Source organism: Indicator indicator, chromosome 1 (assembly GCF_027791375.1).
Source record: "Indicator indicator isolate 239-I01 chromosome 1, UM_Iind_1.1, whole genome shotgun sequence".
Taxonomy (NCBI): Eukaryota; Metazoa; Chordata; class Aves; order Piciformes; family Indicatoridae; genus Indicator; species Indicator indicator.
The window spans coordinates 85639645-85653869 of NC_072010.1; the positions used below are offsets into that span (position 1 = coordinate 85639645).

The 14225-nt window shown below is 41.8% G+C and overlaps 1 protein-coding gene across 1 annotated transcript in view; it reads left to right on the forward strand.

The window, feature by feature from the left end:
• IMPG2 (interphotoreceptor matrix proteoglycan 2) overlaps positions 1-14225 on the forward strand; it is a 66569-nt gene that overhangs the window by 10976 nt on the left and 41368 nt on the right. Inside the window, exon 3 of the mRNA XM_054385736.1 lies at positions 4644-4810. Coding sequence (XP_054241711.1) covers positions 4644-4810 — 167 coding nt within the window. The remainder of the gene's footprint in view (positions 1-4643; positions 4811-14225) is intronic.

Here is a 14225-nt window from a genome sequence, read left to right on the forward strand (position 1 = left end):
CTTCCCCCCAGACCTCCCTGGACAGAGAAGCAGAGTTAGTTAAGCAGAAAGTTGTTAACTTAGCTGCCAAGGTCAGTACGTGTTATCTTCAGCCAGAAGAGAAGAAGAAACAGCAGCCAGACAGCCCAGCAACTGCCCCCACTGCAGAATGCAGGGTGCAGAGTGCCCACTTTGTTTTGGGTAATAGTTCTTAAACATTTCTATCTATCCAATGGAAGTGTTTAGAACAATCGTTATTTTGCTTTCTTACACCCAATAGTGACTTATTTACACTCTTTCACTTTCTCTGTTCTGAACTTTGCAAGGAAAAATTAAAAAGACAGTTTCAAACCACCACAATGGCAGTTTTGGTAGATGTTTGCCTGGAGTTTTTAATCCCTCCCTCTGTGTCAGAACTAATAAACTCAGACTATCTGGGAGAAAGAAATGGGCCAGCCTTTTTCTTTCTGAATACAGAATCAATTTGAACCATGTTATCATAGAACGGTTTGGGTTGGAAAGGACCTTAAAGATCATCTAGTTCCAGCCCCTCTGCCATGGGCAGGGACACCTAGGACTAAACCAGGTTGCTCAAAGCCCTGTCCAACCTGGCCTTGAACATGACCTCCTTGGACAACCTGTTCCAGCATCTCATCACCCTCACTGTAAAGAATTTCTTTGTAATATCCAGTCTAAATCTCCCTTCTTCCAGCTCAAAGCCATTTCCCCTCATCCTACCACAACAAGCCCCTGTAATAGGTCCCTCCCCATCTTTCCTGTAGCTCCCTCAGATACTGGCAGGCAGCTTATAAGGCCTCTCCAGAGCCTTTTCTTCTGTAGGCTGAACAGCTCCAACACTTGCAGCCTGTCCCCATAGGGTAGGTTCTCCGGCCCTCTGATCATCTTCATACCCTCAGTGGACCCTTCTGCAACAGATGCATGTCCTTCTTGTGCTGGGGACACCAAAACTGGACAGAGTAATCCAGGTGGGGTCTCACAAGAGCAGAGTGGAGGGGGAGGATCACCTCTCTTGTCCTGCTGGTCAAACTTCTTTTGAGGCATCCGAGGACTATTGTTCAACTTGGTACTGCTCACTGCAGTGGAAATGGCTGTATAAGACACAGGCCAGAGAGGACAGGATGAGTCTTCTTCTCTGTGTCCCCTTTCCTCCTTCCACAGAAAATATGACCCTGTTCTGACAGCTTAGGTCTGATTAATGGGCTTGGAGCCCACAGATGGCACAAAGCCTTTGGGACTGCTATTCAGTGGGGTGTCTTAATTCCAAAAGAAAGGACACACAACAAATCCTTAATCTATTGGGAGCTGATTGGGACAACTGTTCATACAGCAACAGCTTGTATTTAGGCAAGACAGTGTCTCATCACATTTATTCTAAAAAAGGGATTAAATTTAAGAGCATTAAGGAAAATTACCTTCAATTATTGCTGTTAATAATTACTTGGAACTGTAAAGCAAACACTTTGCCTGTTACCATTTGAAAAGTGTAGAATTAGACAGTGCCCTTGCAAGCTATTTACAAGCTATTTTTCATAGCTTCAGCTCTTACTGATAGCCTGCTGAGGATTTATCCCAACCACAGGGAATAATCTCATTGCAGGGCTGCTGCTCTACAATGTTGTACTTGGAGTGAAAGATTTATTAGCTGGAACGTAAGCTAGAAGTGCTACTGAAAAGATGCATTCCTTAGTGTAGGATCCTGGATTTGAAGCTAGACTTTGGTCTTTTCCTGGATGCCAAGCTGTTATGAGTGGTGTGCTAGAGAGGACATTGCAGATGTTGTTCTGCTTCAGGAAGCTTATTATTACTCCAAGCAGGATCCAGAAATCCAAGGAAAGGATTATGACTTCATTGCCTGGGATCTCTGCAGAAGTAATATGGAAAGGTTGTCTCTGTCTCTAAGAGTTTTCTTCCCCAATTGCTGAGGAAGGATAATTTGAGGGGGATTGTGAGAGGTGCATGGATGCTTGTCAGTTTGGCTATTTACTTCTGATTAATAAAGATGCATAAGCAAAACTGATTGGAATAATCTTTAATCTTCCTTACCTAATTGCTGTGTCTTAACAGATGAAGTTAGCTGCCTGGAAGCTGGATGGGTACTAAAGCAGTAATATGCTACTGGCAGTTAATCATGCAGTTTGAGGATTGTGTTCTTCTTGGACTCGATGATCTCAGAGGTCTTTCCCAATCCAAACAATTCTGTGATCCTAACTCAAACGAGCTACAAGGCTTATCTCCATGTAGGAAACCTGTCAGGAGTGTGGCACGAAAATGAGAGATATCTGTGTATCTGCAGAGCTCCACAATGGAGAAATGGTCTCAATTGCTCTCATAAAATGAAATTTGAGGTGGAAAAAAGAGCTTTCTCTACATAGTGCCAAAATCAGCTAATCTTTAAGGGTGCAACTGCATAGAAAACAGTTTCTTAAGTTGTTATTTATAAAACCATTGCTTTTAAGGGTTGGAATCAATGATCTTAGAGGTCTTTTCCAAACAAATTAACTCTGTAATTCTGTGATTCTGCTAAGGAAAATGTCCATCTCTTGGTTGACTAAAAGTATATTTCCATATGTAATCAAAATTTTACGTGAGTGTATTACATTGATACTTGGAACTCAAAATACAGATTATCAAGAAGACCTAAGAGTAAGGTACTGGTTTTAGCAGCTTGGAGCTTATTTTTAAGCTGATTGAAGAAAATGACTTTCAGAAGATAGATTCATGCTCATTCTCCTATAGGGTCTTGCCTATGATGTCAAGACTTTCCCTGAACGCAAAGCATGCCTCTGCTGAACTGTGTAGAAGTAAGCACTGAAATCCGATTAGGGCCCCAAAGCAGGTTTGTCTGCTACTACTCCAGGCTGGCATCTGCCTCAAGTGATTTTTAGAGTGGTTCTTCTACTGTTGTTGTCCTCCAGGACACAAGGAAAATCCTATAAATCTTCCTCTCTTCCAGTTATTCTGGGTCACAGAGATGTTCTTGCTTGATCATTGTGTGACCAACTGCTCTGATTGGCAAAGAGCACATGCAGGACTGGGAGGTTAAAGCAGCTGGTATAGTACAAGATAATTTAACCCTTAATTAGCAGACTGTCTGTTCATTCAGAGATAGAATCATAGAATGGCTAGAATTGGAAGAGACCTTAAAAATCATCTACTTCCAATGCCCCTGCTGTGGGCTGGGACATCTCTGACTAGACCATGTTGTTCAAAGCTTCATCCAGCCTTATATTCAACTCTTCCAGGGATGAGTTGTCCACAATATTTTTGGGCAACCCATTCCAGTGTCTCACTACCCTCATAGTAAAGAATTTCTTCCTAATGTCCAATCTAAATCTGCCCTACTTTTGTTTAAAACCATTGCCTCTTGTACCTGTCACCACTCTCCAGCTCTCCAGTACCTCTTCACCTTTCCTGTAGGTCTCCCTTCAGTACTGGAAGGCTGCAATAAGGTCTCCCTGGAGCCTTGTCTTCTCCAGGCAGAACAGCCCCAACCCTCACAGCCTGTCCTCGTAGGAGAGTTGCTCCAGCCCTCTGCTTGTCTTTGTAGTTGTTCTCTGGACCCTCTCCAACACATCCTCTTGGTTTGAGGGTTACAGAACTAGTTACAGTACTTCAGGTGAGGTTTCACAAAAGAGATGTCCAGTTACTTCCCAGTGCATACATATACTAAACATATTATGTTGTTGTCATCATCCTGCCTTGTTTTTCAGTTTGCTGCTATTATTATTTGCTGAAATTTGTTTCAAATTTCTTGCAAATGTGAGCCCAAAGGAGCTGTTGCTGATGAGCCTCTAAAACTTTGATTGGTGTGACTATTATTCTTACGATTAAGCTCTAGCTACACTTCCTGTGAAGAGATATGCCATACGAGTTCTGTTTCCTAAATCTTCTGAAAGTTTGACTTATTGGTCAAGTGACCAGTTTTACTCAGTAGAAATACTGTTGTTAGAATCATAGAATCATTTCAGTCGGAAAGGACCTCTAAGATCATTGAGTCCAACCATCAACCTAAGAGCATCATGGCCATTAAAGCATGTCCTGAAGGGCCATGTCCACACGTTTCTTGAACTCCTCCAGGGATGGTGACTCCACCACCTCTCTGGGCAGCCTGTTCCAATGCCTGACCACTCTTTCAGGAAATAAATTTTTCCTAATATCAAACCTAAACCTCCCCTGGCACAATTTCAGGCCATTTCCTCTCATTCTATCACCTGATACTAAGGAGAAGAGACCAGCCCCCACCTCACTCTAACCTGTCTTCAAGTAGCTGTAGAGAGCAATGAGGTCTCTCCTCAGCGTCCTCTTCTTCAGACTAAACAATCCCAGTTTCCTCAGTCACTTCTCAAAAGACTTGTTCTTCATAGTTTTTAGGAAACAAGTATGCTCTCTACATTTTTTTCTTTAATGAAGTAAGTATTTCACTAAAAAATCAGGGAGAGAAGTAGTATGAGTGTGGAAGGTCCACCAGATCTTCGTTGTTGGTCTCTTCAACGCCTTGCACGTTAACCTGTTTGTGTAAAGTCACTGCATTCTGTATATTAATGTACTGAAACGTGTACAACTTTGGGGCAATACTATCCTGGCTACCCATAGCATGGAAGCACTCCTGTTGTACTAACATCAGACCTTTCTTATGCTTTCAGTGTGTCAGGAAACAGTCTGGGAGGTCTTCAAGACATTCTGGGATAGACTGCCAGAGCGAGAAGAATATCACACCTGGATGAGCCTGTGTGAAGAAGGAACGATGAGTATCTTTGAAATGGGCATGAACTTCAGTCAGTCTGAGGAGCACCGAAGTCTGATTGTAAAGGTGGGTGCAGAACCTAGTTGATATTTACTTGATAGGACTATGAGGATGATGAAGAGACTGAAACATCTGTCTGATGAGAAAAGGCTGAGAGACCTGGGGCTGTTTAGCCTGGAGAAGAAAAAGCTGAGAGGGGTTCTGATCAATGTTCATAAATATCTGAAGGGTGGGTGTTAAGATGGGGCCAGTTTATATTCATGGCAGTGGACACAAAGTAGAACACAGGAAGTTCCACCTCAACATGAAGAAAAACTTCTTTGCTGTGATGGTGCCAGAGCCCTGGACCAGGCTGCCCAGAGAGGTTGAAGAGAATTTCGAAACTCTTCCTGGACTCTTACCTGTGTGGCCTGCCCTAGGTGATCCTGCTTTGGCAGGAGGGTTGGACTTGATGATCTCCAGATGTCCCTTCCAATGCCTACTATTCTCTGACACTGAAAATGTCCCATTGCAAGATGCAGCTTGGCATGTCACAGGTGGTACACCACTTGGAGTCTTTAAAATTGACAGGCATGAGTGTCTCAGCTTGTGGGGCTGTAGATGCCTTCAGTACAAATAGCATTGCGAAGCAGAAGGTTCTGAGCTGTTTTTCTAATGCTGTCAAGACATATAGCAAATTCATTTGGTGCTGCTGTAGGTTTGTGACATCTGTGCACTGCAACCTGATTGAAATGACTGTGGCTATAGATGTAAAAAGCTTCTCTGTCACAGAACCAGTGAATGGCTTAAGTTGGAAGGGACCTTAAAGATCATCTAGTCCAACCTCCCTGCTACAAGCAGGGACACTTAACTAGACTTGTTTACTCAAGGCTGCATCCAACTTGGCACTGAACACCTTCAAAGAGGGAACATCCACAGGCCATCCGGCCAACCTATTCCAGAGTCTCCAGAGTCTCTCATGCTGAAAAACTTGTCCTAATATCCAGTCTAAACCTATTCTCTCTCAGCATAAGCCCCTTGTCCTGCTGCTAGACACCCTTATGAAAAATCCCTCTCCAACCTTCCTGTAGGTTTCTCTCAGGTATCGGAAGGCAGTTATAAGGTCACCATGTGGTTGAAATGTGGATTGAGGTAGGCTGCAGGCAGTCTGGCAGTTAACAGCCTTCCTTATGGAGAATCATCCTCCTTTGTTCTAAAAGATAACCAGCTCCAGGGAGAAGTGCAGCTGGAAGATAAGATGTTAAAAGGGAGGCTTTTTGCTCTCTGGGAAAGTGTTATGGGAACTAACTGAGAGAAGAGTAGAAGGTATTTAAACCAGGGTTTGTTTCATTAAAGGGGTTGGCAGTTGTTGATGCAAAGTCTCCTCATCTCAGTGTGATTATTCCTGGTGGCCACGGCAGTGGGCTGGGGGAAAAAACTTACAGCAGCACTCCTGAGAAGTACAGCCAGACTCTCGGGGGTGTCTGCACCTTCCTACAACATCACCACATGGAGGCTTCTGTCCTCCAGGCTGAACAACCCCAGCCCCCCCAGCCTATCCTCATAACAGAGGTGCTTCATCTCTTTGTGGCCGTCCTCTGGACTCGCTCAAACAGTTCTATGTCCTTATAATGGGGACAGAACTGAAGGCAATGTCCTCTGAAGGCAGTTGACGTTGTCACCATGAGGGAGTCCCAGGGGTTAAATTTAGAGTATGAGTGCAATTCTAAAAAAAACTATTTGCTGAGTACCTTGGTATATTTTCTGTTATTATAAGTTACAGCAAACTTATTTAACTTACAGCAAATAGAAGGAGCATTAAGCTAGACTAAATAAATCTGTTCAGGAATTTGTGAATGTTAACATTAAGTGCTTAGCTTGGTGCACATCTAAGATACACTAAGATATGCTATCGATTTGTAGCAAGGAATAGAGTATGAAAATGTAGTGGATAATGGAGAGAGGGAGTTTTTTGCCTGAGCCTGGGTGTTAGTCTTCACAAGTGACCATAGTTTGCCACTGTGTGTGTGATGGTGCTGATCTCTTGAGAACACTGCAAAAAGATGGAGACAAAATGAGTGGGGAGGTTGATGCTCCAGAAGGGAGAGCCACTCTGCGGGAAGGCATGACTGAATGAGTGGGCTGGCAAGAACCTTATGAAGTTCAACAGGGGTAAATGTAGGATCTTGCACCTGGAATGCATAACCCAGGAATGCTGCTCAGACTGGGATCCACTTGGCTATAAATCAGCCCTGTGGAAAGGGACCTGTAGGTTTTGGTGGATAGAAAGCTCAGCATGAGTGAACAGTGGCAAAGATGGCCAACAGGATGCTGGGTTGCATCAACCCTTGTTAGTAGCAGGGATAAGAAGTCATTGTCCCACCCTACTCAGTGCTTGTCAGACCGCACCTGCAGCACTGTGTGCATTTTTCATCCCTGCTCTACAATAAAGATGTGGACAGGCTAGAAAGTGTTCAGAGAAGGGCCACGAGAATGGTCAGAGGACTGGAAGCCCTCCCAGTATGAGGAAAGGCTGAAAGAACTGGGTTTGTTCAGCCTTGAGAAGAGTACCAGTACATCAAGGGTGGCTACTGGGGTGATGGAGACTCCGTTTTTACAAGACAAGGGTTTATGGATACAAGTTACTCCTGGGGAGATTCCCATTGGATTCAAGAAGAAATTTTTTTCCATGAGAACAGTTAGACATTGGAATCATCTCCCAAGGGAAGCAGTGGATTCTCCTACATTAGACAATTTTAAGATTCAGCTTGGCAGAGTGCTGGGCCATCTCATTTCAAAGGTTTAATCCCACAAAGGTTTAATCCCACAAAGGTTTAATCAGATGATCCGTGGGGTCCCTTCCAACCTGGCATTCTGTGATTCTGTGACAATTCACATGCAGTTTTTATTTGCATATTGAATATGTCACTGCTTTATGTAAGATCTGGGCAGTGAGATGATCTATAGTGGAAGCTTATTAAAAGAATTCAAGGTGATTCCTTGAAGCAGGATTCTCTATCTAGCTTCCCACTGCTGCTTGACCTTTTCATTATGGCCCTACAGCTTTCCATTGGAGTCAGATAAAGTGCACTGTATGTGATGATTGATTCAGATGCTTTATGTGTCATTTAGGTTTTCTTTTCCCTGTAGATGGATATATTCCCTTCAGCATTGCAATAATCTGTAAAAAGGCTGTTCACCCTTCTCATTGTTTTCAACACAATATATGAAAGGCAGCAGCTGTAGGCCTGATTTGTTGGCAGATTAGTCTGTGTTAAAGGGGATGAAATGCTGTCACCTCTGTGCTCCACAGAAAACGCCAAGAGTCTATCAGGTGACTTTTTTTCCCCCCCCCTTTTTTTTTTTTAAATTAAAGTGTGAACCTAATTTAACTTTGAACAAAAGGTGATGGAAAGAACACTATCCCAGCCTCCAACCTGCCAGCCTCAGGAGGTCTGATGATATATTTATGAATACATAGGTCAGAGTATGGATTTAATTTCTAACTCCAGTACTGATTCACTCTTTCTTATATGTGCTTGTGCACAAAACGCTTGTCAGTGTGAAACCTCTTTAAAGCAGCTCTGAGAACTTCAAGTCCAGACAGATGCGCTGTTTATGACTGCTTTTAAGAATATTTTTCCTTTTACTAGTTTCTTGCTCCCATCTAATGTTGTAATAAGGCCTGGGGTCAGCCTGTGGGACCCAGCACAATTTCTATGGCACTGTGTCCTACCCTCTTGTTCTTTCCAGTTTCAAGAGCTAAACGGACCAAGTTGCATGGCGAAGCCTTTCCTTTGCTTCTGGGAATTTTTTCTCTCATGACAGCATCTTTATTCATTTGTTCGAGGTCAACTGTTGCAGGTTTTGTAAAAAAATTATTCTTTTTCTTTGTCTATAGATCAAGAAGGGCTGAGCACTTCTCACCAAAGGGCTGCCATCATTTCACAAGTGTACACAGTACCCTGCAGCCTACATTTGTGCTACATGTGAATAATTTATACTCTCAGTTGCTTAAAAGAAGGTTTCTTTCTTTCTAAAAGTTGCTTTCTTCCTGGCACTGTAGAAAAGCAGGGTATGTAGCTGGCAGCAGTTCTTTGGCCATTACATGCTTTATGTTTGCTGGTAGTTCTTTTCTGGCCATTGCATCTTTTGTAAAATACCACTTGTTTCTAACCTTCCTCTGCTCTCCAGTGTCTGTGGTTAATTTCAAGAGTTTAGAGCCTGCATCTGATCAAAGTATTTCTCTCATCTTTAGTTATACTTTGGCTGTTACTGCCAGAGCATTGCCACTACCATTGCATTGTACATGTTGGCAGTTTCTGGCAGTCTTATTCTATAGTGTCCTTCTGTGTTATTTTTTGGTAGATAGAAACATGAAATTCAGTTTTTGGAAGTGCTGCATGCCATGAATTTTCCCTCCTTCTCTCAAAAGGAGTCCAGCAACATGACTTTTTTGTTTTTTTTTTTTTTGTTTTTTTATTTAATATAGCAACATGAAATTTGATTTTTTAGAATTCTTGTGTGCCGTGAATTTTCTATCTCTCTCTCTCAAAAGTTTAACATAGCTGAAAATTAGACAAAATAGATTGGTGGAGTTTGCTTTCATTAAACAGTAATTCAGCAAAATTGTTACTTTCATGCTATTTTTGTTGTAGTGGGGAGTTTCTGTGCTGAGCAATGTAATTAAAAGACACTTTATTAACCTTCCATGCTAGTTTTATTGCTTATCCTTTCATCTAATCCTTGGTTATCACTGTCACACCTGCAGACGTTGCTGTATCTGCTGCAGTGTGATTTATTTACTGTAAGGAAAAATTATATTTCTACTCCTTTTGACACACTTCCTTACTGGATATCAGATTCAGGTATTGGAAGGTAGCTATAAGGTCCCCTACCCCTGGAGTCCTGCTCTCCAGGCTGAACAATGCCAGCTCCCTCAGCCTATCCTCACAGCAGAGGTGCTCTTGCCCTCTTGGTGGCCGTGCTCTGGACTTGTTCTGACAGTTCTATGTTCTTCTTATAATGGGGACATCAGAATTGGATGCAGTATTCAAGGACACACAAAGCTGCTAGATGTACTTTTTCTTTTTTTTTTTTTAATGTCATAAATTACTGAAATAACACAGCAGTTCTAGAGTAGTTAGTTGAATTGTTTTGACACCTACTGTCCTGCAAACAACATTTTCTATAAATTGCATCAGATGTTGCACTGAATGTTTAATTGTGAAGGAATAAAGTTGAAAGAACCAAAGGTATGAAAAATGTGGAATGGAAGTAAGAACAAAGATATTTTCAAGAGGTTTAAGAAACTGGATTTAGCCAAACACATCCTTAGATATTTTTTGGTTCTTCAAAATAAAACAAAAACCAAAACCAAAATGAGCAGAATGCACTGCAAACATTCAGTTTCTATTGAAAGATCCTAGTGAGTACCTTTTTCCTTATAGCTACCTTGCAAATATTTTGATTGCTTAAATATGGAACTTCAGGTGATTTCTCATTGACTATTAGATTTAGACTGGGTGCTAGGAAGAATTTATTTACAGTGAGGTTGGTGAGACGCTGGAACAGGTTGCACAGGGAGGCTGTGGATGCCCCCTCCCTGGAGGTGTTCAAGGACAGGTTGGACAGGACCTTGAGCAACCTGGTCTAGTGGAGGTGTCCCTGCCCACAGCAGGGGGATTGGAACTAGATGATCTTTAATGTCCCTTCCAAACGAAGCCATTCTATGATCCTACGATTTTTTTGTTTGGAATTCCTCTAAAACTGCTCTTTCACATGCTCCATTCCCCCTTAGGGATGCAAAAAACTCCTTTCTTCAGTTGCACATCTTTGACACACTATGTCAGATTTCCTTTACTCTCTTTCTTATCCCCATTCTTATCCCCATCTATTGTCTTTGGTTCTTTGTTTTTGCATTACAACTTTTAGCCTTCTCTAATCTAAAAAGAACAAAACAAAACAAAACAAACAAAAAACCACCAAAAGCCCCCAAAACAACCAAACCAACAATTCAACAAAACCTTCAACACATCTATAGAAATAGATTAATTAGCTCCAGTTGCCTCCCACAGTTTTATCTCCCTTACATGTCTTAAGATCTTTCTGTGCTAATTCTTTCTGGTTGTTTTTCTCCAGTTCCAGCCTCTATCTTCCTTTTCAGTATGTCAGTGACATCTTGCATAGCACATTAACTGTGAAGCCTCTGATCATCTTTTTCTGGTCACATCCTAGAACTGATGCTTCATCCTCATCATAGTTGGTTAATCAGCCCCTTTGCTTTACAAATTTGTGTTTGTTCCTTATTTTCCCTGTTTTTCACTTCATTTCTAGATAGCACACTGAGGAATTGCTTCTATGTTGAGAGTTACCCTCTGCTGTGGAGCTGATTCCCCATAGACAAACTGGATACTTAGCTTGTTTCTAATACAGTTCCATGAATCTCTAGCCATAGTAGAACAATTGAAAAGGTTGGGAAAAAACCTCTAAGATCATCAAGTTCAACTTTCTGCCTAACACCTCCATGACCACTAGATCATGTCCTGAAACCCCAGAGCTACTCTTTTTAAACACTTCCAGGGATGGTGACTCCACCACCTCCCTGGGTGGCCAATTCCAATGCTCCACCACTCATTTCACATTGGACATGGGTAAAGCAATTACTGTTCCACTAAACTTTCCTTGTTGTCTCTCATCTTACTCCTTGTAGACCATATTTTCACCTTATCTGTCAGGGCTGTGCCTCAGAGCACAGACATCCATTTCCTCGAATTCCCTTCAGTGCTTTGGCCTTGCCTTCATGTGAGGATGGTTCTGCTGTGCATTGTGGTGGGGAGTCATGGAATCATAGAATTGTTTCAGTTGGAAAATACCTCTAAGACTGATGAGTCCAACTTTCAATCTAAGACCACCATGGCTGTTAAACCATGTACCAAAGTGATATGTCCACAGGTTTGTTGAACACCTCCAGGCATGATGACTCCACCACCTCCCTTATGACTGGCAAAAAGAGAATCCTTTCTTGGTATGACTTTTCTGGTTGAAATGATTTGCACACATGAGTTAAATCAAACATGCTTGGTACAGCCCTACACAGACAGGATTAAACTAATATGAGATTATTTAAGGTCTCCTTGACATTTCCTCCACCTTTTTCTCCCGCCTGGAATTATCTCCAAGATGTTTTGTCCTCTTGTGCATAATCATCATGTCTTAGGAGCAGATAGGAGTACCCTGGATAATTGCCTTTCTGCAAGGCCACAAATTTGACAGACCCTCATCCGTGTGAGCTGATTTGTGGTATTGTGGTAGCCTGTATTTTATGCTCTGGACTCTTACCAATCCATGGCAGTTTTGCATTATGTATAAAACTAGCTGGTCTGCTGAGAAAGGGAAACACTAGTGCAACTGGCACAGAACTGAGGGGAAAAAATCCTGCTTTAAATGACTGAATATGGAAGAAAGATTCCTTTTTTAATGAACAAACATTTTATTTTATGTATTTTTATTGTTCTTTACAGTGAGAGTGGTGAGTCACCAGAACAAGCTGCCCAGGGGACTCACAAATGTCTCCTTCCTGGAGGTGTACAAGGCCAGGCTGGATGAGACTCTGACCAAGATGGGCTAGTGGGAGGCGTCCCTTCCCCTGGCAGGGGTGTTGGAATGAGATGACCTTCAAGGTCCCTTCCAACCTAAACTATTCTATGAATCTCTGAATGAATTACATGACCTACTAATAATTTTCCAAAAGCTTGTAGAGAGGGAATCAGTCTTTCTGTTCCCTGCACGTACCATCACACTAAAGCTGAGTATACAAACTTTACAGAACAGAGCCATGACTGCTTAAAAACAAAGTACTCAAAGTCCAGAACCATTTTGGTCACCATGAGTTAGACTTTTCACTGTAAAATACTTAATCTTGCTATTTTCTTTATTTGTCACTTAAAACCCGTCTCAATGTGCTTTACTTTTTCATACTAAAATATCTCCAAATACTTAATTTAATGGACTTGTATGATAAAGGTTGGCCAAAGGACATGAAGAAAAGCAAACTGATTGAAATTGGTATTTTGGCAAGCCCTCTTCAGCCTGATATCCAGGATGTCTGCTTTTCTAGCTGTGATCACACTTACTGTCCACAGATGTCCTGGAAAGAGGAAAGCTGTAGTTGTTGCCAAGGCTCCAAATCAACAGGCACTGAACTTTAACATTTCCTTAGAAACATAAGTGAAGAGAATGAGCAGGCTAACTTGCTTAAAAAGTATCTTTTGCATTTTTATCCCTCCTTCACAAAAAGAATCATCAGGACAACCTCGAGTGACAGGCCTTAGGTCACTAAATATATCTGGGTGTTCTGCAGAGAAGTCTTCAAAGTGCAAACAGTATGTGTTAAATTTATTGTCATTTAACTTGAAATTCAACTCTTTGAGTTGAGTTTTTAGAATCACAGAATCATTAAAGTTGGAAAAGACCTCTAAGATCATCAAGTCCAGCCTTCTACCCAACACCTCCATGACCACAAGACCATATCTCAAACTGCCACATCTACTCTTTTTTTGAACAACCCCAAGGGTGGCAACTCCACCACCTCCCTGGGCATCCTGTTCCAATGCCTGACCACCCTTTCAGTAAAGAAATTCTTCCTAATACCCAACTTAAATATCTCCTGGTGCAACTTGAGGCCATTTCCTCTTGTTCTGTCATTGTTACTTGGGGAAAGAGGCCAACACCAGACTCACTTCAATCTCCTTTCAGCTGAAAAATGAATCTGCATTGATTTTGCAAAGAAAGCCAGCCCAATAATCAAACCACCAAATGATCCCTTTGCCTCCAAATTAGAGAGAAACAGAAATATGGTGGCTGGACGACGAACATCTGTAAGTATTTTACATTCTGCTCACATTGGTGCAAAAGTAGGATACAGCATAGTTCCTCAATAGTTGGAAAAGATGTCTAAGATCACTGAGTCCAACCTTCAACCTCACATCACCATGGCCATTAAACCATGTCCCAAAGTGCCATGTCCACACATTACTCGAACATCTCCATGCACAGTGACTCCACTGCCTCCCTGGGCAACCTGTTCCAATGCCTGACCATGACGCACTCTGCTCAGGATTTTTTCTTCTTCTTGCGGGGTTCCTGAAAGAAACGCAGGTGACCACTCTGTCATACCAATGCCAGTAATACCAGGACAATTTTGATGAAAAATTGCAACCTGAGTGGCCCTATCTTAGCCTTTATACACCAATAAATGAGAAAATGTAGCCTCTGACACTTGTGTAACCATAAACAGAGTTATCAAAGAAAGTTATCATGTTAATTATACTATGTTAAATTAAGCTATAACTGTACTCTAAAAAAAAATCAATGTTTTAAATCTATGAACAAGTAGTAGAAGTAATTTCATATTTTTTAAGATGACTTGCTTAATAGGATCTTCTTGCAAACTTCCTCTAAGGTGGGAGAATGTTGTTTCTCCCACTGTTGTAGCAGTGCA